The sequence below is a fragment of the Lygodium microphyllum genome, chromosome 5 (genome assembly GCF_053477565.2).
Source record: "Lygodium microphyllum isolate KBCC chromosome 5, Lygodium_microphyllum_v1.1.10, whole genome shotgun sequence".
NCBI classification, from domain to species: Eukaryota; Viridiplantae; Streptophyta; class Polypodiopsida; order Schizaeales; family Lygodiaceae; genus Lygodium; species Lygodium microphyllum.
Genome location: NC_141139.1, coordinates 110,871,996 through 110,899,800, shown reverse-complemented (window position 1 = coordinate 110,899,800; position 27,805 = coordinate 110,871,996). Strand labels below are relative to the sequence as shown.

Here is a 27,805-nt window from a genome sequence, read left to right as displayed (position 1 = left end):
GGCTTGTATGCCTTTCTAAGGGCCGCTTTTCTAGAGCCAATGATGGGATGACTATTTTCAAATGGGCTTTTTGGGGAGAAGAGGTTTAATTGAGAAGAAGGAAGGGAGAAAGCTACGAATTTCAAGCAGAGAAGGGAATAGAGACAAAACTGTGGGAAAAAGAGAAAAGTGTGGACGGAATAGGGGAGCTACAGAAGGAAAAGGAGGGAATCTCGGCAACTGGAAAGAGAAAATTAGAGAGCGCTACGTCAACTTCGGGTCCTTGGTATGCCATCGCTTTTTTTGCAAGTCACTTTTTGGAATGCCTCTCGGAGCTTATCGATGTGTCGGCCTCTCGAAACCTTCCTGACATTATCCTTCGCAACGCCTTCACCTCATGGACAAAGCCATGCCGTTCTGACACCTTCTGGAAACTGAAAACCAGGACGAAAGCTGAAGAAGGAGGTCTAAGCTCCAAAAAACCTACAGAGGGTGTCGAGTCGAAGGGAAGCAGAAGAAAAAGTTGATCATAAGGAAGACGATCAATCGGAGGGATCTCTACGACTGAGAGGAAACGGAACGGAAGTGAAGATGACAAGACTAATTTTCTCTTATTCATCGCAATTCACGCACTCTTATCTTCTGTAGAGTTCTTCTTCTCTACCATGCTTCTATGATTGTAAAAGACCGACTGTGATGACGAAGGCTCCTACCCCTTGAGCAAAAGAGGCCTCGTCTTCTTCACTGTGGCTTTGTTGCTGCTCACGACAGCACTCTGGAGGATAGACGTACACTATGCATTCAATCGGAAGATCCTTACCGAGAAGCTGTTCAATATTAGAGGCAAAGGAGGCATTAGATGGGCTTCGGACTCCACGAAGTGATGCTGCTGTTGAGAAATTTTATCAAAATTGGATCTTTATTGACCAGAAAGTCCTCCATTTCTGAGGTGAATGTCTACAACAGAGAGGAGAAGCAATAGAATGAAGCATTTTTGACACCTTGCATCTATACATGAAAGGGAAAGAGAGGCAGCATTCTGGACCTCGAGTCTGTGACTGAACAGGGGCTCTGTGCCAGCAGTTTACAGTGGAAGTCATGCTCAACTCTTCCACTTGAAATTCTTACTTGAACCATGTTAAGAGCAAGGAGAGTTCTGCTTGATACTCAGACATTATGACCTACGTAAACCTTCAAATCTTGCTTGTAAGAGTGTATTTCATATAGCAGTGAAGTTCCCTCCATCACAAGGAAGATTTTCTATAGGGTTCAGAACTTTTCAAAGGTATGAAAGGACAGCAAAGTGAGGCAGTGATGAATCAGATATTACTCAAGAAAGAAAGATGACGCAGGAATGATTTGAATGTATCTGTTATGTTGCCAAATTGAGAAGTTTGTTATTCAGTAAAGAGATCCTTGATTTTGGTCCAATGTTATTGGATTTTGTATGAATTTTACAGTACTAGACATTATTTTGATCTGCACCAAAACTGTTCCCTAAACCTCTTGTATACACCTCTGAGGATCCTCCGTACTTGTCCTTTATTGTTGCTGTAGCTAATCTGAAGGAGGCTAAGACATACAAAATTGTTGTCTTAAATTGGATTCAGGATTCTCAAAGGCTGTGGATGTGAACATAGACAATAATTACCTGTTTAAATCAAAAGAACATGCTGTGATAATAGAGTTCAGCTTCTCTGATGTAAAAGAGGGAGATGCTAAACTAGAAAGCTGTTTGTCTCATCAGTCTTCTGAAGAGTTGTTGGAATGTAAATATGAACGTTGTGGAGGCCGCCACTGTAAGCTGATTTGGCTTTCTATTCATCTTCAGTATTGATAGAAATAAAAACAGAGACTTGACATCATTTTCTCATCTTGCTTATTTGCTTGATTGATCTTCTATCTTGGAATTTCTCAAGGACCTTTGTGGTTGCAACTTTGCTTTCGAAAACCCTTTGACAACGGGAAGCATCATTACTTCTCTTGTTGATTTCCTCTGTCAATAAAGCACTCTCAATATCTTTGATTTTCAGCCTATCAATCTTGATCATTCATATGGTAGTACGAAATACATCCCATGATTCAGGTAAGATGCCAAGCAAAACAATGGGTGCAACTTGTCTTTGAACTCAATACCCTGTGATAACAAATTCTTCATGATAGCATGAAACTGACAGAAATGAGATGATAGGGATGTCCCCTCCATGCGAAGTTCAATTAACTGCTTCAGCCAATACATTTGTGATGCAAGACTCTGCTCACTACAAGGATATGAGGGTATAGCGATAGCCATTAGCGACGAGAAATAGCAGCATCACTATTTGCATCGCTATTAGCGTCGCAGTTGCGATGCTAATATAGCGACGGTACCCAAATGAAAAAAACGTAGGCCAAATCCGAGCGCGTCATTTTTCACGCATTCACGAAAGAGAGAGCGAAAGGGAGAGCGTGAGGGAGAGTGAGCATCTTGCTGAGAGGGAGAGAAAGAGAGAAAGAGGGAGAAAGAAGGCTTCTCATTGCCACCGCCATCGCCGCTACCATTCGCTAAGAAGAGGAGGAGGTGTATGGAGGGTGAAGAGGAGCCGCCGTTGTTACGCGAGCGATGATCGAGAGCAAGCCTCACTCACAACCTGATAACGAGACGTTAAGGAGTGCCGGTTGGGATAATTGACTTTGTGGAATGCACAATACAACTTGAAAAATTCAATTATTCGATCATATACCACAAGCCACACAAAAACAAAACAAAGTCTCTTATAACTCAAAAATTTTTTAAAACCCGTATGCGGGTAGAGTATCACACAACCACAACACAACAAAAATACCAACAATTCTAAAATAAACCAAGTGAAATATATTCTCGTACCTTAACAACCTTGAGCCGATGCTTTGCGCTTTGAAACCCAAAAGCTCCAACTTCCAAATTGGCATGACAAGAGCTCACTCTAGCATGCAATCCTCCACTCTCCTCTCTCACATAAAATACAATTGTAATCAAGGAAGAAGGCCCCTTAACTCTTCAATCTTCTCTCCTTATATAGTTTTCTTTCCACACTCACAAACATTAGGCTTTTTGCTTTTAGCTTTTGGCTTTTGCTTTTCTACTGCTTTTCACTATTTTCGTTTTTTCTGCTCCATGCCGGTTTGCAACTTGTTTGGATCATAACTTTCTCATTTGAACTCTGAATATAGTTGTTCGGGTACTCAAAACGATTGGAACACATCTGGTTGACAAGCTAGCAAGGGCAGAATCCCAAAAATCTATCAAAAATGGGAAAAAATATTGCTTTTCGTAAATCACATCATTTTTCTCCATCTTTTAACTTGGATGATTTATTCCCTTCCTTGGCCTATTGTTCTTGTAATTGCACACACTTTCAGCACACATGTCCTCTTTTTCTTCAAAAATACTCGTTGATGATATAAAATATACAATCTTTTCCTTTGATCCTTGAGTCTTCAAAATGAATATTCTTTGGATATGAACCTATTTTTTATGCAGTGTGCCTTAGCAGGAATATGGTTTTTTGAAATGAACTATGTGCCCAACCATACATGATTTGAGAAAACATGCAATTGATCGAATCCATAACATGCTACTTTTCAAACAATGCTCACACAAAAAATATGGATGCACTAGAAGAATTGTGCCTAGCCTATCTATATGTGATCGTGCGTCATGCAAAATGCAAAAAAAATTCCTTGTTAATTTAAAATTCTTATCCTCACCTCTCAACGCTCTTCAAAAAGATATGATATACTCCGCTCCACCCATCCAAAATCTCACAATCACTCTAGAAAATGATGGCCTTCAAGATGCTGACCAGATAAGAAGAATCCATCTCACAATTGGCGGCGTCCTTCACGACCCTCTAAACTAACCCAACCTCCTTACACACTCAACCAGAGGTTCCTAACTTTGTGATGAGCATCCCAAATATCGTGCATGTAAGAAATGTGCATGCTCAATGACAGGTGCTCTCTCATGTGCGCGCGTATCTAAGATTTACTACATATAGCTGCAATGGACCTCATGTCGTGCTAGTGCTCAATGATGGTGCAAAACATTCATAATCCCAACCCATGGGGAGGGAGAGGAAAAGAGAGGGAGAGAAAGAGAGAAAAGGAAATGAGAGAGGGTGAGGAGAGAGAAAAAATGAGACAGGGAGAGGAGAGAGAAAAAGAGAGAAAAAACATTAAACCTAATAGGGAAAGAGAGAGTGAGTGTGAGGGAGGGAGAGGAAACGAGAGAGGGAGAGAAAGAGAGAAAAGGAAATGAGAGAGGGGGAGAGAAAGAGAGAAAAGGAAATGAGAGAGGGGGAAGAGAGAAAAAAAAAAGAGAGGGAGAGGAGAGAGAAAAAGAGAGAAAAAACATTAAACCTAATAGGGAAAGAGAGAAAGAGAGGGTGAGGGTGAGACAGGGAGAGTAAGTGAGAGAGGGAGAGGAAGAGAGAAAAGGAAATGAGAGAGGGAGAGGAGAGAGAAAAAACACTAAACATAATAGGAAAATAGAGAAAGAGAGGGAGAGAGTGAGGGAGGAAGAGGAAATGAGAGAAGGAGAGAAAGAGGGAAAAGGAAATGAGAGAGAAAGAGGAGAGAGAAAAAATGAGAAAGAGAGGAGAGAGAAAAAGAAAGAAAAAAACGTTAAACCTGATAGGGAAAGAGAGGGTGAGGGTGAGGGAGGGAGAGGAAATGAGAGAGGGAGAGGAAGAGAGAAAAGGAAATTAATTGTTGTTGTTTGTAGTAGTAGTGGTTTTTTCTTTTCTTTTCTTGTTTATTGTTATTTAGTTTTCTTGTTTTTTGTTATTGTCGTAGTAGTAGTAGTTTTTTTTCTTTTATTATTTATTGTAGTAGTAGTAGTAGTAGTTATTGTTGTTGTTGTTTTTTTAATTCTTCTTTTCTTGTTTATTATAGTGGTCATAGTCATGGTAGTGGTAGATGTGGTTGTCATAGTCGTGGTAGTGGTAGTGGTAGTGGTAGTCGCGTCATGGTCGTGGTCGTGGTCATAGTCATAGTTGTGGTCATAGTCGTCATAATCGTGGTCATGGTCGTGGTCTTGGTTGTGGTTGTGGTCGTCGTCGTGGTCATGGTCATGGTCATGGTCATGGTCTTGGTCCTAGTCCTGATCATGGTCGTAGTCATAATCATGGTCGTAGCCATAGTCGTGATCGTGTCGTCATAGTCGTAGTCATGGTCATGGTCATGGTCGTGGTCATGGTCATGGTCATGGTCATGGTCATGGTCATGGTCATGGTCATGGTCGTAGTCATGGTGGTGGTGGTGGTCGTAGTCGTAGTCGTGGTCGTGGCCTTCATTGTAGTTGTAGCCGTGATCGTTAAAGAAAACGAGAGAGGGGGAGGAAGAGAAAAAAGGAGAAGGAATGAGAGAGAGGGAATAAACATACAGCATAATAAAGAAAGAGAAAAAGAGAGAGAGATAGAAGGAGAGGAGATAATGAATGGATAAAAAACAAAGAGAGCGTGGTGGCGAGGTCGAGTACAACACTACGAGAGGGAAAACACTCCGACATATATATGTTAATATATGGGTGGGTAGATGGAGACTTTACATACATTAATTTTTGTTGAGTTACAAGATAAGAAATCCCTTGTCAAACAATTTAGGAAAGAGAAAAAGAATGATAATAAAAACAAATTGTTTGTCGTAATGTAGACAAAATGGAAAACGATGAAGGTCTTGTTGTTCAAGATCGCAAGGCGTATCTTAATCAGCATGTCCCATGTCCTTGCTCTCAATGCAAGCTGGCAATTAGACGAAAACGTCAATTGTCTATAGAACACGTATGACGCTTCGACGAGTTTCAATCCGTGATCATTGATCAGGCGATCTTGGATTCTCAACAAACGGTAAGAAAAGTTAACATCAATCATGTATTGTACTTGCAAGCTAATTGAATACCATATACAAAAAGATTGGGTGTGGCTGGAAAATTTTCTATCCAGGGAGGTGACGTCTCGTCCAAGGGAGGAGTGCACCCTTTGTGGTCAATTAGAAGAGTTTGTGGGCGTGCGATGGATGGAGTGCTGAGCCAATCCACCACTTGGAAGGTACTACCCAATCTATGCCATCAATACCAGAGGAGACAGGCAGCCTTCCAGACCTACCTACAATCTTGGAGCCTGAGATGGAGACAATGATCGATGCATTGATTCCCATGGATGTCGAGACTTTTGATCTGCTTAGAGAGGAAGCATCCATACCATTATATGATGGGTGTTGAGTATCTCGCCTGAAGACACTGCTTGCACTCCTAAGTGTGCAAGCAAAATATGGGTGTAGCGATGCGAGCATCACCGAGTTGTTTAGGTACCTTGTACATATGCTTCATTGATTTCTATTTGGCACTATCATTAAAAACATTTGTACTTTTTCAAGATTTTTTATGATTTATTTCATGTTATTGAAATATCATATATTACCACCTGCAAATACCATACCCGAGTCTCATGATGATGCATGACATGTTTTACGAAAGCTTGGCATGGACTACAACAACATCCATGCATGTATCAACAATTACATACTATTTTGAGGAGAATACGAGACTATGGAGACATGTCCAAAGTGTGATGCTCACAGGTATCGACAGGACTTGCAAAGGCACACCATCCCTAAAAAATTTCTTAGATACTTTTCACTTATCCCCCGCATAAACCACATGTTTCGTACGTCTGGCATGGCGAGCTTGACAACGTGGCATGCGCAAAATAGGTCCACAAACGGAGTTCAATGAATATCAGCGGATTCACGGACATGGAGCCACATTGACTCTACCTTCCCAGGCTTTTTCCAAGAGCCAAGGAATCTTCGGCTCGGTCTTGCAATGGATGGCATAAATCCATTTGGTCTGCACTCAACTTCTTACAGTGTGTGGCCTATAGTCCTTGTCAACTACAATATTCCTCCATGCCTTTCTACGAAGAAAGGACATCTCATTCTTAGCTTACTCGTCCCCGACCACTACAAAGTAAAAAATATAGATGTGTATCTTCGTCCATTAGTCAATGAGCTTAAGATTTTGTGGGAGGAGGGAGTCACCGTACAATATATGAGCAAGCGCGATGGTCGACAGTCTGCCAATATTTGAGCCATTCTCATGTGGATGATGCATGACTTTCTAGGATTCGGAGAGTGCTCAAGTAAATAGGCTTCTATTCTCATTGGTAATATCTATATTTTATCTCGTTCAAGTTTGTATTCATTGGATAAAGGTGTTGGAATAAGTCTGGTTACCTTAAGTTATCATGCATATCCATTGTGTGGGCCATAGTTAGACTCCTGAAGGTCATGAACCATGAAGAAGATGGTATATCAAGGACACGCCGCATTCTTGCCAGAGGGTCATGAACTCAGGGAAGGTTTTCTTGGATGACCTCCAACACGTATGAATGCTGCAAGCTGGTATGAGCTGAAAATGGTCCACGCAGAGTCACATCCAAACGGAATGCGACAGTTCTTAGTTTTCTATGAGTTGCCATATTGGACCCACTTACAGATCAACTACTTGTTGGATCCCATGTATATCTTCAAGAATGTGGGCAGCTTTCTATGGGACCACATCACAAGAAAGAGAGACATTATAGGAGCACAAAAGGATTTGAAGGAGGTAGACAAGATGGAGGCGCTTTGGCCACAGTCAAGTGCTGATGGTCGCGTGCACCTACCTCGCGCTCATTGGGTTTTGTCCACTAAAGAAGAGTGCATTGTGAAGCAAGAATTCAAGTCTATCCGCACTCCAACGGGTATGATGCGTTCTCTCACGTCTGCATTTTCTAAAGACGACCAATTATTAGGGCTAAAATCCCATGACTCGCATAAGATATGTCAGGTTTGTACTACGAATGGATTGTAATTGGTGTGCACATTTTGCTATTTGGAGTGTAGCCATTGTTCATAATGCGGAGCCATTTACAAGTTGTCGACTTTAGTACAATGGATCTCATAGAAGGAGATTAAGACATCCTCTATTGAATCCGCAAGGTAGGGAGGAGCAGTGAAGATGGTCTGTCTCGTTAAGAAATACCTGCCTACTAGCATACTCATGATACAAATCCACCTTCTTGTGCATCTTGTAGATAAAGTGGAGATTGCTAGACCTGTCCATACGCGATGGATGTTCTTCTTGGAGCGCTTCATGAAAACCCTGAAAGGTTTGTGTGACAATGAGCTCCGCCAGAAGATAGCGCTGAAGGTTGGTTGGTGTTTGAGGCGCTAGTGTATATTTGACAATGGCTATCAATGGTAGATCGAAAGACAACAAAATGCTATGGTCACTAAAGGACGATGATAGACTGACTGGAGATGTGGTGGTTGGAAATGGGGTAGAAAAAAGAATGGATATTGCAATGGAGGAGAATGTGAATCACTTTTGTATGTTGCACCATGCCTCTATGGAGACGTGGCTCGCCAGGTACCAGATTGCTAGGCAAGATCGAGAGGAAGCGTGATCAAAATTTCGACGTAGTACATGGCATCGACCAATTCGATATCCCGAGGGCATGAAGGAGATGCCGCGGTTCATGTCAACACGATGGTTGCATGGAGCTTTGATCGCAGTGTCTCGCGAAGGAGCGGAGGTCTCGATTGAGTAGTGGGAATTCTCGAGGGGATGTAGTCCAAAGATGATGACATGTTTAGGATTTGTCGTATCTATATTTTATATGCGACAACTAATATTAGTGTTTCAATGTACAGTACAAAATATATAGTTTAGCGTGGTCACACGGATGACATTTTCGCGTGGAGTGTATTAACAAAATGTGTTCCACAATGGACTGTGGTATCATGGCAAGGTTCGAGCAGGAGAGCCACCCGATGAGCAACGGATCCAAACATGGATATAGATGACATGGAGTATTTTGGGAACTTGCAAAGTATTGTTACAGTGGATTACCATAGCTTCTCCATGATACTATTCGATGTACAATGGTTCAAAGTGGTACTTGAAGGAGCTGGAGTAATAGTTTGACGAGGTCCATCTGGATTTCTCGAAATAGATTCCAAAAAAAATGAACGGATTTGCACGACACCTTTGTGTTGCTGGCCCATTGTGAACAGGTGTGTGAACTCATTTGTTTGTTAATTGTATTACGACATGGTACATGTCACAATCGTTTAATATCTCTTGTACGTGTTTGTGAACATGTAATCTTCTATCCAAACCCCCGACAACCTCAATGGTGGTATGTTATACCTTCAACTCTCCAAAGTGCAAGAGTATATGATCAAAGCGATGTTCCGAGCATAGATGAGGACAATATGAAAATAGAGGGGTCGATATTGCAAGGAGTGGGGGCCACCAAAATCTTGGAGCATGTAGAGGAGCCAACATTGGCTAACAATGATGGAAATACATGAGTCTAAGAATTCTTTAAGAACGAGTGGACTCATTATTTTGTGGTGACATGTCTATCGACCTTCCAGTATATGCGGACTTGTGTCAAGAGATTGACATGGGACCATAGGATACTTTATACTTGGAGCATCCACTTACTCAATTCATTGACTAATTGCTTATAAGGGTACATAAGATATGCATTTTAAGTGAAACCATTTTTTAAGGATTTATATTACCGTGCTTTGAATGATTTAAATTGATTATGCTAACATCATTTTTTATCTGTACAGATGACATTTTCAGGATGAGTCTAGGGATGAGCGATGAGGAATTGCAGGATATCTTCATACGCATGTCTCTAGATCAGATGGCGAGATTCAGAGACATGGTGGACCAGGAGCTATCTCGGACATCGTCAGGCCTCTCTATTACATCTACTTCGGCACAATCAGATGCTTCAACTTCGAGCAGACGCGGTCAATGCTCCAAACTTGGGCCAAAGAGAGGGAGTGCTTCAGGGTCAGGGGGATACTATAGAGATATGGAGGCAGTGAGCCCGCGACCGGCACGGGATACAGGTGCGACTCCTCACTCTTATGGTGGTTCCAGGGAGCGTGGCTCAAGTGGTTATTGTGGTGGAGGCACGAACGCAGTGTCTCTGTCTTGTTGTTCTGCTGGAGTTGCGTCATCTCCAGGATTTGTCACACCTATGGGGACGTCTACTCCAGTTACTCTAGCTTTTGCTCAGCCGTCGCAGGTGGCACCCCTATGGGTGCTACACCGATAGATACTACCCCGATCGGTACACTGGATGTACTGGGGTCTCCTGGATATCCCGAGGAGCGTGGACGCAGGTGGGAGAGGACCCATCTTAGGCATACCCTAGAGGGATATGCCTATCTTGTCAATGATAGGTCAGGAGCTATCATCATGAATGATGAGGGGAGGAGGGTGATGGCTTGCATGAGAGAGTTGTGCCAACAAGTTTTTCGGCACGCCTTAGATCATTGGAAAAACATACGGGAGGGGAGCAAGGACTACATAGTAGCATCTTTGCACGAGGAGTTTCCGGTTCCAGCCACAACAAATAGATTTTCTACGGGCTGGATGATGGATTGCATGCATGCATATATGTCACAGAGACGATCGGATGAACGCAAGGCACTCAAGAGTGGGCCTGCAAAGCCCGACTTGCTAGACATGGACGACTGGCACTGATTGAGAGAGGAGGCTACAGATTCTCCAAGACGTTGGAGTTAGCAGTGCGAGGCTTTGTAAGTTTTTCTTTGTTTTACTTGCTTTTTTTTTGCAATATCCTTTTTACTGATAATCATATTTCTAACAATTAGTATTTTATTTTCTTTGCAGCAGTCCATTACAAATCGCGATCTAATCGGCCTTGAGACGCGATATGTAGAGAGATACGGTCTCACTGCATTGATCGACCGATTGTATAGATGCGGGGGCCTTGTAAGTCACTCATTTTTCTTGTCCGTAGTTACCATGTTTCATTCGAATTAATTATTGTATAGTGGATTGATGTATAGTTATTTCTTTTTTTGCAGAGTTTGTTCAATTCTCCTTTGAAGCGGAACAAGCTTTCGAATGGTGAGGATATATAGCTCGCCCTTGGATCCCTGGAGCTCACACACCCTTCTTTTTTTCTCGCTTGATTTGTGTAGACATTTTCTATGTAGTAGTGATATCTTGTCATGATTGTACCAGTCGCTTTCATTATGCGATCATGTATTTATTTCATGTATCAGTATTATGATTTAAGTACACTTTGTTTTTGTCTACACGAGCATTGTACACAGTGTAGAAAATATTTTGTATGGCCCAAATAAAGCATACCGTGCTATAAGCTGCCCTGCCACAAATTTTTTTCCCCTGTTACCGTTGTTATTAGCATCGTAAATTTACATGTATGTGTCGTTATTGGCATCGTTATTAGCGTCGCAGAGCGTCGTTATCAGCGTCGTTATGCGACTAATAATGACGTTGATATTGATTGTTCTATGGCATCGCCAATAATGATGCTTTCTGCGATGACGTGGAAAAATTTTGTTATTTATATTTTCGTCGCTTTTAACGTCAGTATAAGGCCTATATCTTGTAGTGGTGGCTGCGCATAAAGCTCCTGAATCTTCTCCCATAAGTCCCATGCACTCTGATTCTCATCTTCAACAACATTATGATGGACCTCTTTTGAGAGTGACAAGATAATGGTAGACTTGCATAGCTCATCAACTTCCATCCAAACATCATCATCCATATCCTCGGGTTTAGCACCCTTGAAACACAATGGTTTAATCTGCAACTTCTGCACCAAACCCTGCCATATCTCAGTCTTCCAATACCCATAGTTTGTACCATACAACTTAGCAATGTTAAAGAGAGTTCTGTCTTTCAGATGACTAGCCATACTGTCCCAAATCAAAGCAAACATGCAAAATTGCATGTTGTTGTAATTAGCAAAAAATGCAATAAAATCATTGCTAAAACTGGCTAAAAGAGTTGATATTACCAAGAGAACCATTGGTCCATCAAATATGACCAAGATAACATCAAATAGTAAGCATTACCCTCATACAAGTGCTTGAAATCTATACATTTCAGCTTGTTGGAATAAATTACATAAATATGTAAAACTGTCTGAAAGTGAAGCAATCATTGATACATATGTCACTGCAATTGCCAAGTAGCAAGATATATTTAACAATGAGTGTCAAAGGGCAAGAAGGTACCAAGAATTGTCAACCCAATAACCTGTCAGGCAAGATACATCTCATAGGTCTAGAAGTTATGCATGTAATGGGTCTCGAGGTAAGAGAAGAGACCAAGGACAAGCATAATTGATAGAGAAAGAAGCTCAATGCATAACCATCCAAGATGCATACAAAACGGACAAACCTGTGACAGAGATAGGTGTCTGTCCCAATAGGCGTATCAAATCAGCCCACTACAAACTAACTGCCAACATAAAGCTCTCAAGAGAGCAAATGCATATATTTGTCCCACAAGCTCAAGTGTAAGTAAAACACTGTGTATATTCGAATATACCAAAAGGCTCCCACTGGAAGTAAAGTCAAATGCAAATAGAGTAAGCAATGCTCAAATACATTGAATACATAGCATTAGACATTCCAAATCCCAGTAGAGTACATCTGGAGCATAAATCCTGAGCTATCTCAGACTCGTAAAGCATAAGCCTGAAAGAATTCAAATAACATGTAAATGCCAACCAAATGTAATGTCCAGTAGGTCCAAAATGCTCAAATACATCCAAAGACAAAGCTCCAAGTGGTTGTCATGTATGGGCAAACCAAGTGATAGCCATATCTGACCAAAGCATAAATGCAAGAGGCCTAAATGTCAAGCAGTGACAATAGGCATAAACCGGTCCAAAGCATGCCAACTCAATCCAAATGCTAGTGAATGACGATGAAGATAGAGCCTAATCCAAGCTCAAAAGCATTTTGGAACCAAAAAGAAGCATTTGACAATCTCCAAATACATCGATACGATCATTCAAATCTCTTGTAAGCACCCGTATCCAAGAACCAATGTATACACCAAGTAAATGATCTTCAACCCACTGTATTATAGCAGTATATTCACTATCAAATGAAGCTCAATTAGTGCTCAAATCTGCTCCGAATCAGTTTCAAAGCATAGACATAGCATCCCATAACATCCAGGCATCAATAGGCATCAAAGAAGCAATGCACGGAAGCATCAAACATCAAATTTCAAGTACGTATTGCCCCGTTTTTGACAGTCCTGGGACTATGTATACAACAATGGATGGAGGTGGAAGCACTTGTATTGATCACAGGGAGCCAAGAACCAATGCCAAGGAGTCTGAAGATGATTAGAAAGGTTGCAAACAATGCCGGGAAGTCGGGAAATGAGCTCGATATGCCAGGAGTGGATCAGCCCAGTCCCCTAAAAATGCGTTGCATTTTTTGTTGGCTGCTCCTAGAGGTTGGGGAGTCTTCAGTAGTGCTATTGAGAACTTGGCAATGATTAGGGGGTTTCAATGCAGCCGTGCAAGGTTCCGAATGAAGGCTGGAAGATCAGGGAGGAGGCAGGAGATCAAAACATACCTACAAATGAAGGTGCCATGGCTACAATTGAAGCTGGAGTTGAAGCTCTTCAAATCCGGGCTGAAGAGAATGCTAGGCAAGCTCCAATTCCTTTGCTCTGATACCAGTTGAAAGGGAAGTAGAACCCAAGAGGAAGAAGCTTGGTGGTGAGAGCTATGGCGAATGGAGAGTAAGAGCAAGAGAGAGAGAGAGAGAAAAACTCAAAGTGAGAACTCCAACAACCACAATGTGTGGCCGAGCCTTCCTTTATTCAAACTCACTAAAATAATAAAAAATAAGTGACTATGACGGGTTCCCACCACTTGCACTATGCAGTGGCGGGTACTATTAGTGTAGTAATACACGGGCGGCTAGGTGGAGGCGCCTTTACCCCCAACAGGAACTAGTGGGAGAAAGCTCACCCCTCTCACATTGTAAGTACATATGGTTGCACTACAAGGGGTGCGTTGAGTAAGGGCATCACAAATCCTCAAAAACTCCTACAAGCACGTCTTCAAAAGGGGGTTATAAGATTGTTTTAGCAAGGTTAAGGATTCCCACTCACTAATGAACAAGATCTTCTATATCCACTACAACAAAAAGGCTCCATAGACGCGCTTGTAGACGCAATATTTGAATTGTGAAAAAAAAAATCGGACGCGTTTATTAACGTATCTTTTTTCTCGTCTAATCGCGTCTAAAAGCGCGCTTATAGTCAGAAGTAAACGCACACTTAGATGCGCCTATAGACACGCATATAAACACGCTACGTAAATATATAATAATATTTATAAAAAAGTGGATATATTCATATTGTGAGTCTATACACGCGTGTATCTACGCATCTAAAACCATGCTTACTCTGAAAGTTTTTTACGAGAATAGACATACATTTATCCTGCAATTTAGACGCGCTGATAGACGCGCAAAACGGAGGTATGAAAAAAGAACCAGAGAGCATATGGCCTGGCAAGCCACATGCTCTCTGGTTTTTTTTCCCCCCATCAACATCAAATTGCATACTTAGGGAAAACAGAGAAAGATTATTTCGAAGATTGGATATTGAAAACAAAACAATGTATGTAGCACACAAAATTTTATATATATAGATGAAACGTTTTTACATTATGAGTTCTAGTGCTTGTGACGCTATGATCACAAGCACTAGCTGAAAGTAATATAAATCAAAAATGAAAATTACAAGCCAAAGGGAGGCATGCATGCATGGAGCTCCTCTATATCTCCTCAGAAGAGGCATCATCATCGCTACCACCACCGCTGCCTGTGCCGCTGCCGTTGCCGCCACTGCTACTGCTAGTCCCCCCTTCACTATCCTCAACTGCATCAGAGTTCACCTACACAAAGGATTAAAGTATATAAATACCATTACAAACAATAAATCATATTGATCTATACTTTTCATGTAAAAAATAAAACATACCTCTTCTGGTGGTGGAATCCTCATGTTGCGATTATATTGCTCCTCCGTGAGAAGTCCCTCCTCGTAGAAATGCTGCCAAGTGGACGCTCGGTTATGACCTCGATGGTAGCCTACCTCTCTAGGAGTAGGCATCCTACCAATGATATGGAACTACAAAACAATTTGAACATACAACGTATTAAAACACACTACATAATGAAGTGAAACAAATTACAAAATTTAATTTTTAAAAAAAATCAAATAATACTTACAAACTCAGCCTCCCATGACTCCCTGCCACCTGATCCATAATGCGACGATCCCATGGTTGCCATCTGGATACGTCGCGCCTCTGCATGCTGGCGACTTGTCATTTTCTCCATTGCTCTCTTCTTGGCCTCTTTCCACTCCTTGCGGTGGCAATTGGGTGGTTGGCCATATCCAAGGCGCCCCTACTCTTGTCTCCGCAATGACTCCTTGGCGCGCGTCATAAGGTGAGACCTCTTGTTATGAAGCGCGTCTCTCACCTTTGACCGTCCCCAATCATCTGAGAATCGTGAATTCTCAGGATTAGGGTACCTTTTATGTACTGCCCGCAGCACCTCTTGCCACAAACCATTTTTTTGGTGCTTGAAGGGAATCATGCAATCTTTGTATGTGGCATGCACGACACTCCTCAAGTAGGCTATCACTTCCCTCCCCTCGAAGTCATGCAAGATACCACCAACATCAGTGATAGAGTGGTATATTTGTAGAGGCTCACCTCTCTCATTTTTCGGTGAGGGTGATCGAGAGCCACCACCTAGGCAACCCCCACAAAGCCCTCGACCTCCTCGTCCTCCCGCACCACTCTCCCTCCTCCCTTGACGTGCACTACCCTCTACCTCACTCGATACACGTGCCTCTGCAGATGTACATGCTTCGGTAGATCCATGTACCTCAGCTGATCCCCGTGTAGGCAAAGATGTGATAGGTGTCCCAGACATCACACTGAAAACCTCATCTACAGTGGGAGGGCGACCAAGATAATTGGTCATCTCCCCCATGAATTGCTCCTTGTTGAATGGGGTGCTGGAGGATCCAGGATTAAAAATCATATTACCCTGTGTAGATAAAACATATTACATACAGCGTCTATACCTCCGTCTTTGTATGCGTCTCTACCTGCATCTCTGTGGGCGTCTGTCAGCGCGTGTATCCTCGCGTGTACACTGCAGAGCACACACGCCCGCACACACGCTCAAAGATGCATCCTCAGAGAAACGTTTTACGCGTCTATATCTGCATCTACACTGGGATGTAGATGCGCTATCAGACGCGCTTGGTCGAATGATTTTAACAAACGACCGCCATTATTGATTTACAAAATGCAATACATAATTAAATCACAAATCCTAAATACACAGACAGAGCAGAGAGAGGAAGATAGAAAGAAAGAGAGAGAGAGAGAGAGAGAGAGAGAGAGACTCACCATGGGTGTTTGGTATGGCGGGTGGTAGCGCTTCTTCATTCTCCTTCTTTCTCTTCTTGGTAAGTTACCCTCCCTTGATGCTTGCTTCCTTGCTTGGTACTTCTTCTTGTTCTCCTCTCTCTTGTTCTCTCTTTCTTCCTCTCCTTGGCTTTCTTTTTTCCCTTTTTGTGTGTTTGAAATGAAAGAAGAGGTGAGTCATGAGGAGGTGAGGCATGAAAAGACTAGGTGAGGCATGAAGAGACTGCATATCGGCTAAACTCAAGCTTCAGAACTGCAAAAAACGTAGGAAAGGAAAGTCGTAGTTTGAAAAGAAATGATTTAAGTATGATTTGAATTTTGACGTGTGCATCTATTTTTGCGTGTATAAGCATGTCTATTTGCGCGGATATATAGACGCAAAAATCGCATCTATTTACACGCACATTTAGACGCGCCTATAGACGCTGTGATAGACGCGTCCGACTTTGCGCGTCTAACATGCGCGTCTATGCCTCGTTTCTATTGTAGTGATCCTCTAACAAAGAAGGCTAATCCAATCAAGCACACAAGGCTCTAACATGGCTTACATAAAAGATATTAAATATTTTGACAAAGCTTTGACATGCTCATACACAAGACATTAAATATTTATTTTGATTCACCTTTCCCTAAACCTTTGCTGGTGTGTGATCGCGAACTATAAGTCTACCTTCCCACCCACTCATGCTGGTGTGAGCCAACTCTAAATAAGATCTTGTTGTAAGTGCCAATAGAGTGGAATTGTTCTACTCCATCCACTTTCCCTAAATGTGACTTCACTGTAACAACTTTGACAACTCTAGAGAGTTGTTGACTAACAATCATATCTACATCTAGCCTTAAGCACACGCTTAAGATAAAGTCCATCCAATAGCTTCAACACATCCGTTAGAAAAGGGAGGCCTTCAAGCACCGAGTTAGAAGTGAGAGCTTCAAGGACTGAGATTTTTTTACCTAAGATAGTCTATCTAGTAGCTTTAGCACATCCTTGAGAAGTAAGAGTTCGATTTGCCCTATATATGACATTCGTGTGCGACTACTCCTTGGGTCAATTCATTTGCCTTAACAAAGGGGATATGCTTCTTAACAATGGGATAATCAAGTAGTACTTCCTGAAATCTGAGTGTGAGTGGCTCTCTAGGGGTTCATATAGAAGTGGCCTTGTAGGTTTAGCACATCCTCATGAATGGTAAGTTTAGCACATCCTCAAGAAGTGAGACCTTGAAGAAGTAGCCCTATATATAATATTCGTGTGCCACTATTAGCCTTGGCATTTAGTGCATCCTTGAGAAGTGAGATCTTCAAGCACTAAGTTGCCCTATACATGTTCCACTACTCCTTGGGCTCAATTCATTAGCCTTGGTGAACGGACATCTTCTTAACAATGGGAATATTAAGTAATTTCCAAACTCAAGCATGAGTGACTCTCTAGGGGTTCAAGAAGTAGCCAATGAGAGCTTCAAGCATTGAGTTTCCGTATACATGTGCCACTACTCGTTGGGTCAATTCATTGGCATTGGCCAATGGACATGCTTCTTAACAATGGGATGAAACTCTTAATCGTGAGTGGTTCTCTAGGGGTGGGATGAAACTCAAGTGTGAGTGATTCTCTAGGAATTCACATAGAAGTAGCTGCAAACCCCCTTCGTATTGCTATCTATAATGGCACTCTTCTTTGCCTTTCCTATAATGGAGAGGCTCATTATGCTTCAAAAAAAAATTTATTCCTTTGAAAGGCGTATCAAGAACCACCAATTACATCCATTGGCAAAAATGGCCAAAACTATAGAAATATTTTTTAGGCTTGAAGAAGTTACTATATATATATCCTCTACATCACGTGCGTTCAAGGCCTATTTATAAATATCATTATCTATGAGTTTTTTCTAAATAAAACATAACCCTTTTCTAAATACCTTATTTTGAACCCACATGATGCACATATATATTCATGAGTAACTTACCTGAGTTTTTTGGGTCTTCTAATATTGAATTTTTTCTTTTAACTAACAAAGAGATCAACTCTTGTTTTCTATGTTTTAGATGATTCACACGTCCCCTTGAGAATCATCCTTTGAATATTTTGATTATTTACCTCGACTAGAGTAAATGAAGCAATCAAACCCCTTCACTATCAATTAGAACATAAAATACACACTTATAATATGTCACGGAATGCTTGTCTTGCCAATACATTAAGGTAGAACATGTCAAGATGCATGGGAAATTGCAATCTCTTGGCATTCCCCAAATGAAGTGGAAATTTATCACCATGGACTTTGTTGTTGGGTTATCCTCAGTTCGAGGAGGATACAATTCAATTATGGTTATAGTAGACATGCTCACCAAGGTTGCACACTTAATTCTAGTCAAGACAAACTATAAAGCTTCAGATATTGCTAGATTATTTAGAAAAGACTTGCATCTAGATTTGCGTGGCATCATGGATAGTTCCGGTTGCACTACATAATAGAGATTCATCTTAAAAGATAGATTCAAGATGCACATGTGAATCGCTATACTTAATTGCAAGAGGAAATTCGGCAAATGAAATCCTATATGATAAGTAAGGCTAGGGTTTAATTAGACTCATTTAGGAAGGATGAATTGTAAATAAGTCAAACTATTGTTAAGATCATATGTTGACTTAGAGTCAAGTAAACACGCTCATTGGTCTCCATTCTAACAACTAGCCGCGATAAGTTCAAAACTCCCTTGGAGATATCATTCTAAATTATAATACAACTCGAAGCCAATACAAGAAACTCAAATGTTGTATCCACACGAAAGAACGACCATTTGCCACGTGAGTTTCAATGCTTGCAAGCCTTTAAGGATTGCAAAAGGGCTTAGTTTACGCTTGACTTGCGGAAGGAATGAACAAAAGTTTTTATCATGAATTCTTAAGGGAGTGAAACCTCAAGGTAAACATAGAAACCTCGATAAGGTTCTAAGGATAAAAAATGATTACCAAATAACCAAGTAAAACCCTAGATTGAATTATTTAAGGCCTATGATCCTAAGACAAACCCTGGACTAAAGGCTAGCAAATTAGGACACTACCATCGGAAAACTAATAGATATAAATCCAATAGTGTAATTGCTTGCTCCTATCACATTAGAATGAGAGAATTCTCTATCCCTTGGAAGGACATGGTAATTGGCACCAAGGCAAGAAAGACCCAAGAAGGGTGAATGCTTAGTGTTGAAAAATAGGAACTCCACCTTAGTAGATGTCCCGAGCACTTACCTTCATTATTGCTTGTGCTTGTAAATTTAGAAACACCGTCTGTAAAATGATTGTATGATCCCAAACTCACAAAAGAAATTGGAGTAATGAAAAAGGTTAAATTCATGGAGGGCGCACCAAACCACCCCCAATTGGCCGCCAACCCTATCCAAGGGGGTTCTAAATAATCGGTGATGGGAATACGGACGGAACCTGCCACAAGAGGTCTCTCCGTGGGTTAGTTTGAATGTAGAAAGATTCTTGGATACCAAGGGAGCTTTGGCTATAAATTCCTTGTCTCCGAGTCCTACTCAAATGATCTACGTAACTCAGATGGATTCTCGAGGCCCTGTTACTAGTGTAAGGGTGAAAACTTGGAGGAAATAAGATGCATCCTCACGGATTGCAAGAATCCTCCTTTTTGGACAAGACTTATACCTCTGTTAAAATGCTAATGTAAAGTTTACTCCCAAGGAACCAGTCTGAGCTGTTTTTGTATCATTTTCATAAGTTATGCTGAACCCTGTTCCTTAAAAGGCTTAATTAAATAAGCTAGGTTTAAATGTTGGGTCTGTGACGCATATCAATTAAAACATATCCATTATGTTCATGTACCGTTCGATCATCGCAAATAATGCAGACAATTATAAGAGAGACAATAGACAATTATCAACCGATGAGATAGAACATATGGCACAGACAAAATAGGTATAGATTATGTTAGGTTTCATATATATTAAAATGACAAAATCTACTAGGTTTATATATAAAATGACGGTGAATGCATCTAAAATAGATATAGATTATAGTAGGCTGATATATAAAATAAAATGAAATGGCAGGCAATGCATCATTTAGATGACATACATCGGGACGACCTCGCACGGCATTCGCGAGGGCGAAGGTTGCACTGCTAAAGGAGGTGCAAGGACATTTGGGCAGTTCTCTGATGCTGCTCCGACTCCTGTTCTCGTCGTTACACCCAGACGTCCTCCTCTTCATAACGACGCACCACGCGCGGGACGGCTGCTGCTGCATCACCCCTTTCCCCTCAACTGACCTACGAATTGTAATACGGCGACGACTCTCTTTCCTCCTCCACCTCTCGTCATTGCTGCCTGAAGAAATTGTCGCACGCCTGCAGCCTCGCGTGCCACTCCTCCCTCGACCCTTCCCCTCTTCTCCTCTCCCTCTCCCTCCCCTCTTCTCCTCTCCCTCTCCCTCCCCTCTTCCTCCTGACGTTGCTCCTCCTCTCGATAGCGGGACGTCGCCGACACTTCAGTCACTATCACAAACAGCACCAACAGTGCTCCCAACAAAAACACACGAGCTGCTATATTGATTATCACCACCAACTACATACAAGCTAACAGGAGCTATCGTACGGGAAGCCTCACACCAGCCGGTATGCTGGCAAAATGCCTGAGGCCTCGACCATACTTAAAGGCGAGCGGCCCCTGCCCTGGCCTCGATGTGACCGCGCGTGATATTCTCGTTTCTACTCCACACTGCCGCCGCGTCTCCTAGTATCCTCGAGGGCGACGTTCCCTCTCGATAAGCATGCCACTCTCCTGCCATGCACCTTCAATATTGGCACCTTTATTGGCCCGATCCCATCAGCCAATCTTACTAAAAGATGAGCTTCTTTCATCGAATAAATATAGCGTAGTCAAGTGGAAATTTGAGAACACCAGACAATCTCTGAGGTGAATAGAGAAGAGTCATTGACACCACCTTCCATATTGGCAAAATCCCATCCGACAATGTTACTAAAAGATGGTCTTCTATACTCGAGTAAATACAATCTAAACGGGCGAAAAACCAGGCAGGGCAGATTTTCTTAGGGCGATAGGAAAGAGTTATTAATATCGTAGTTAGTCAAGTCATATGTTTGCCTCTATCCTAGTCAATTCTTAGAATATGTATTCAAATATTTTAGCTAAATATTTGACACAACTATCTTGTCCTGTTGTTTAGAAGGCCACAAACATATGCAAGTCTTCATTGCTAATGATTAGTGAAGACTGCATCCATTACTCAACCAAACATCCCAGTCTTGCAATGCTCTCACATAAACACCCGATATCTTTCATATGCAAACTTGGACAAAGCTATTTAAAGAAGTGTTCCCATTGTCTAGAAACAGTTAAACAAAATTCTTTAATATGCGAACCCTTAGCAATAATAATCTAGTTGTCTAGACACCCATATCATATATGTACCTTTCCTATACCAAAATATATTATCAATAGTACTATCATCCCCATTTTCGCAACAACAGGCTTACACTTCTATTCCATGTTGGAAGTAACTTCTCTTGATGAGTGACTATACAATGGTGGTTCTTATGAGCTAATCGTCCCCACTTCATCCTTGGTGTCACTTGCTATATGGATCATGAGTCCACCACAAGGTTGTAAAGCACGTTGCAACATTTGAAATTTGGGAAAAATGTGTAGGAGTTGTTTGCATGATGTTTGATGTAGATTTTGTTATGAATTTCAAATTCAAAATTGCAACATCATTTAAGCAACAAACAAGAGTGTTACTCTACAAGTATCACTTATGAGACCAAGTTTTGTATATCATTCAATGTTTTTAGTGACAATGAACATTATAAGAGATGAGGAGAATTTTGAGACTAGTTTCTCAAGCATTTCCAAAAAAAAAAGGGACGTGGCTAGAAGCACCAATATGAGCTTTGAAAAAGGTGTGCACGTTATAATCACCAATATTTCCACATGTAAATACAAGTGCTTATACTGATCCCATTTAAAATATTGCCTAACCAAAATGACAAAACATATTCCAACGCTAGTAGAAAATACTTACAACTATGGGTTTCCTTTCTTTATTTTTGATGATACGATCAAGCTTAAAGGTAAGTCCATAAACCCAATTGCAGTTTTTGTTTTAGTTTTCCTCTTTTTTGTGTCATTTAAGATAGATTAACTCACTTAAGTGTATTGTATATTGTAGAAAGTAAAAAGTTTCCATTTTTTGTGTGTTCTTATGGGGTCAATGGATGTGTGGGTGGGTGGATGGGTGCATGTGTAGGGCATATAATTTGGTAATATCATTGGAATAAGGGTGATTGTGTCGCAATCAGGCAACATGGTCACTCTTCATTCGACATATGCTAGGTACAAGCATGCTTGAAAATTGATACTTCGTTATTTGAAAAAGTTGATTTATAATTTGGTGAAAAATAGTGATTAATTATGAAATAAAAACTATAAAATTAATTAGTTATAATTTTAGAAATAGTAAATCAATTGTAAAGTGATTTGGAGAAAGAGAGAGTAGAAAGCTAGAGTAGAGAGTAGAGAGGGGAGAGAGAAAAAAGTCGAAAGAGTGAGAGAGAGAGAGTGGAGAGAGTAGAGAGAGTAGAGAGAGATTGGCAATCCATCTAGCTTGGGTAAAATAACCACAATGACAATCTCCTCAAAAGGCTCTAGTTAATGACATCCAATCTTAAGAATAACAAGAATCCAACAAATCAAGGAGTGGGTTTGACAACATCTTTTATCTCTACAATTAATGCACTGCAAGCACATCGCAACTCTCCAAACATTGAGAAGAGGATTGGTAGACTCTAGCAAACTATTGGACTACATCAAATCGCAATTATACTGACAAGAGTTTCTAACGAAATTGCAAAAAAAAAAAGGACTACGCTCGATACTGTTAGTATTTCCTATGTTAAAATTACCATAATAATTGTCTCAATATATGCATCAATAATACATGGTTGAATATTGTGACACATATTCAATTGAGGATATCATCACATATGCTAGCATAAGTATTAGCGCATATTGTAGCATGCATTCTGACATAGTTACCAATGCACTTTAAATTTACCCTTCAAGCAAAACTTTTCTTTTATATCTATAATTTACAAGGGTACATGTACCAAGAGCGAGCTAGAGTGAAGTTGACCAAAAACACAATGGTAAGAGCTCATCCTCTCCATAATTCTCAATTTTTTGGTTTCTTTATTTGCTTCATTTCTAAGCACTTTCTCTTATCCACACAATCATTGAGAAAAGCCATGGCTTCAAGATGAAGTTTCTTGTTTTTGCATATATATACACGAAAAACCCAGATTTTATTCTTTGTTGTGATACATTTGAGTGAGAGAGTTTAAATGTGTGTGTGAACTCAAGAGAAGTAAAGAAAATACCAATGTACTTTGTTATTGTCAATTTTAGTTCCTTTATCATGAAATTTGTACGTAAGCAAGAGATACAAAAAGAAAGACATATAATATTATGGTTTGGTTGCTTTAGAAAAAGAGAGAAAGAGATGAAAGCTTATAGTTTGATCACTTTCTTGACTTTTTTTTTTCTTTAGAAGAGAAAGAGAGAGAGATAAGGAGATTAGGGCAAAAAAAGATTAAATAGAGAAGAAATCAAGGGAGATAGAAAAAGATTAATAAAGAGACAAGTGTGAGGTCTTTTAAACCTAGATATAAATTATCTAGTAAGGCATATACAAGTGGAGGCAACTTCTTATGTGTAGAGGCAACCGAAGTAGAAAACATTGAACATTGATATCTCCATCGAGCATCCATCAAGTGTGCTAGTTAACATTGTTAATTATAGAAAATTTTATTTAGTACAATTACTAGTTTGCTATAGAAAATATGACAAGTCAATTTTAATTTCTTTTTACCTTGCATTGATTGAGATTTAATATTTTGATACACTTCTTTATAATTACAGTTATGGTTTATGTTTTAGAGGTCTTAAGAATATTAGCATGCATTTTTGTGAAAACTAGATCTACCTCAAACAAGTTTGAAATGTTATTTATCTCAATGAGGTGAAGCAAGCACCATATAGCTTGTAAGTCAGATACACAAGGAACTCATTTTTTTCAACTATTTGGAGGTGAAGGATTTTTTCAGCTTGATTGAAGAAATTTAGCACTCTTGATAGTGATTCTATAATTTGGTGGTATTACTTGGTCTATATTGAATGTTGGAAATCCTTATTTTTTTCAAGATAAAGACATACTTGGATATGTTGAAGGTGACCAAGATGGATGTATACTCAAACCTTAAGAACTGTAGAGAGCAATACATGGAAAAAGATAAAAACTAATAAGAGAAACTCATTGAGGTTTTTAAGCTTTAAAAAATGTTTGAAAGCTAAAAGGTTGTCAATTTCTAAGGGGCTAATTGAATATTTAGTCGAAGGAAAAATCACGAGGAGGGCTATCAAAGGGCGTTCAAGAACAACCGGTATAACTAAGAGGAGTTGGCTTTTGGGGAAGTATTGAAGGTTCATTATAAATGCAAATCATCAAGGTTAAGTACTATGGTGGTTGTCAACGTGGAAGTGTTGGATTAGAAGAGTCCAACAAGGGTGGCAACATTTGTGAAGACCTTTTTTGGTAGCTCAATGGCTTAAGCTCAATATTTTCTAATTTTCAAAGATGAATTATTAGAAGAGTCCAACAAGGGTGGAAACATTTGCAAAGACCTTGTTTCATAGCTCAATTTCTTAAGGCCTCTTTAGACACCTAAGGGAATGCTACGAGTTACTTCACAAGGGGCTACATGAGGTGCTTGTTATCAAGTCTTATATTCTTGGAACCTTTTTTATGTGTGATTTTATTGCCTTGCACACGTTGTATTCAAAACTTTCAGGATGTGAGCAAAAGGATCTCTTTTTTTTCATCTAGCACTTTTTAATGGGATACATGTATTATACTAGGTCTCTAATTGCGAGGTGATATTTTATTTGATTGAATGGGTGGAGGAGTTAGGGGGATGCACATCAAAACATTGAGTTTCATGCATTCTAGAAATAGTTGTTTGGATAGAAGCAATTGAATTTTCAGAGTTTTAAAGGCATTCCACTAAGCTATAACTTATACTGACACTCCTTTTTCTTGCATATGTTGGGTTGTGTGAGAGACTTATTCTCACTTATTGCTCATGATACAATATTTTTTATGCCCCCACACCCCTGAGGAGCACCGAAAGTGGTTTGGTGCTATTTATTTGTAGTCATTGGTTATAGACATGGCGACATTTCACAAGAGATTGGACAAAGGTGTTTATGCTTGGGTGGATTATGTTGAGCAGAGTATGTGTATGTTTGATATTGTGGGTGATGAAGATAAGGTGAATTTTTCATTTAAATTATTCAAGGATTATGCCTTGGAAGTCATCAGTTGTGTTCTAGATGATATTCTCAGCAATTGTGGGAAAGTCTCTCTTGGTTTCTCGGGGAAGTTCCTATATGTATATCCTCTACATCACGTGCGTTCAAGGCCTATTTATAAATATCCTTATCCGTGAACTTTTCCTAAATAAAACATAACCCTTTTCTATTCAATCTATAAATAACCCCTTTATATTACACCCTTATGTATGTAAAAAATGTATAAAAATTGTATTTTAAAAATACCTTATTTTGAACCCAAGTGATGCACACATATATTCATGAGTAACTTACCCGAGTTTGGTCTATACAAAGCTTCTTCTTTATTCATCCTACAAGTTCTAGCATGAGTGACCAATCATATATAAAGTTTTAAGGATTTTACCAGCTTCAACTTAATGACATTAGAGACATGGAATGCTATTATGATGACTATATGGATGTATTGGATCCGCTTTGGCAAAAGGTATAGGATTTGGCATTTGGAGTATATCCACAAAGTAGTGATGAGTATGTTGAAGAGAAGGCATTTGTATGTGTAGATAAGAGGGAAAGATCCACATCAGTGGATTATTCTTTAACTTTGGAGAAAGCTCACTTTTTTGCTAGAGTGACAATTTATGATAGTGATAGAGAAGGAGAGGAGGGCTTCCAAGAGTCTCCTACATCTTGTGGTGATATAAGAGGTGTTTTGTCTACTGATATTGGTTTGGACTCTTTTTTTTGCAAGGAGGATCATGGTTTTTCTTTGGGATTTGGTGAAGTGTTGAGTGATGTTGAGAGTCATCGTGTTGAGATGTTTCATGATGATTGTGGTGGTGTTTCTGGTATTGTAGGGGATGAGTTGGGTGTAGAGTTGGTTGTTGAAGGAAGTAGACAAGGGTATTTGTCTTGTATGCTAGAGGATGAGGGGAGTCTTGAAGAGTACTCCTTGGAGTTGGTTGATGCTTCTAGTATTGAGAAGATATTCTTGGATAGTTTGGGAAGTGATGATGATGATGAGTTTGTTGTATGTCAAGAGTTGATGAAAAGTGATATGCATGGAGTAGAATTTCCACTTGTTATCTTTTCCTCTACTTTAGATGTAGATATATTTTATTACTTGTATTTGCAGGGTATGTTTTGAGCTAATGATAGTTCTAGGAAGGAACTTGCTATGGATATTTCTAGTGGAGCTTCGATTGTCATCTACTAAAGTATGCTTATGAGTATGAAGATGATGGTACAATATTATTATTGGATAAAGCAATGCAAGATGTATCTATTAAAGAATACCAAGGTTTGTGGACAGAGGAGGCTAATACTAGCCTTTGGCAAAGAAATTGCTGGATGTATGTAGCAATGTGTGGTCTACAGGGTATCAAGGAAGAATACTTGATCAAGCCTTTGGAATTACCTCTTGTAAAGGAAGTTATATGGAATATGAGGAGGAAACATCCCTATTGCATTGAGGAGTCCAAGTCAAAGTAAGAGATTGTGTTGATTGGTTTATATTTAGGCTTTAAGGATGCAAAAGATTATTCAAAATTTCTTGGATTTCTTATTTGGATGTATGGTTGTTGGTAAAGCTTGCAAGTTTTAAGGAAGTGAATATGATATTTGGAGGCAAGGATTTGATTTTATGAGATGATGAGGTTATTATTATGGATTTGTTTTGGATAAAGAATATTGCTCGAGATACCAGACTACAGATATTTTATGCATGTGAGTTATATGGAGTTCCTATTTTATCTTCAGGCCTACAAGAGAATCTTGCATGGGATGAAGAGGATGTTATCTATGTGTTTGATCCAAGAGTTCCAAAAGTTTTCTTTATAGATCAAATTGATAAGAGCAGAATTACCTTTGTTTTTTATCAAGGTACTTGAGAAAACTTCTTTGTTGGCTATCATGATGAGGGTCAGATTATTTATGTCTTTGATCCAGGTGGATTGCTACACATAAATGTTTGGAGACTAGGGGGTGGGATGAATATGTCAATAATTCTTATGAAAATTGGATCTACCTTAGACAAGAAGTTCAAAATGTTATCTCAGTGAAGTGAAGCAAGCACCATTTAGCTTGTA

At 40.0% G+C, this 27,805-nt stretch overlaps 1 protein-coding gene across 1 annotated transcript in view; it reads right to left on the bottom strand.

The window, feature by feature from the left end:
• Nucleotides 1–289: 289 nt before the first annotated feature.
• Nucleotides 290–27,805, bottom strand: part of LOC148036287 (uncharacterized) — a 55,845-nt gene continuing 28,329 nt past the window's right edge. Inside the window, exon 2 of the mRNA XM_087678909.1 lies at nt 290–543. Within this exon, the coding sequence (XP_087535035.1) occupies nt 290–543 (254 nt within the window). The remainder of the gene's footprint in view (nt 544–27,805) is intronic.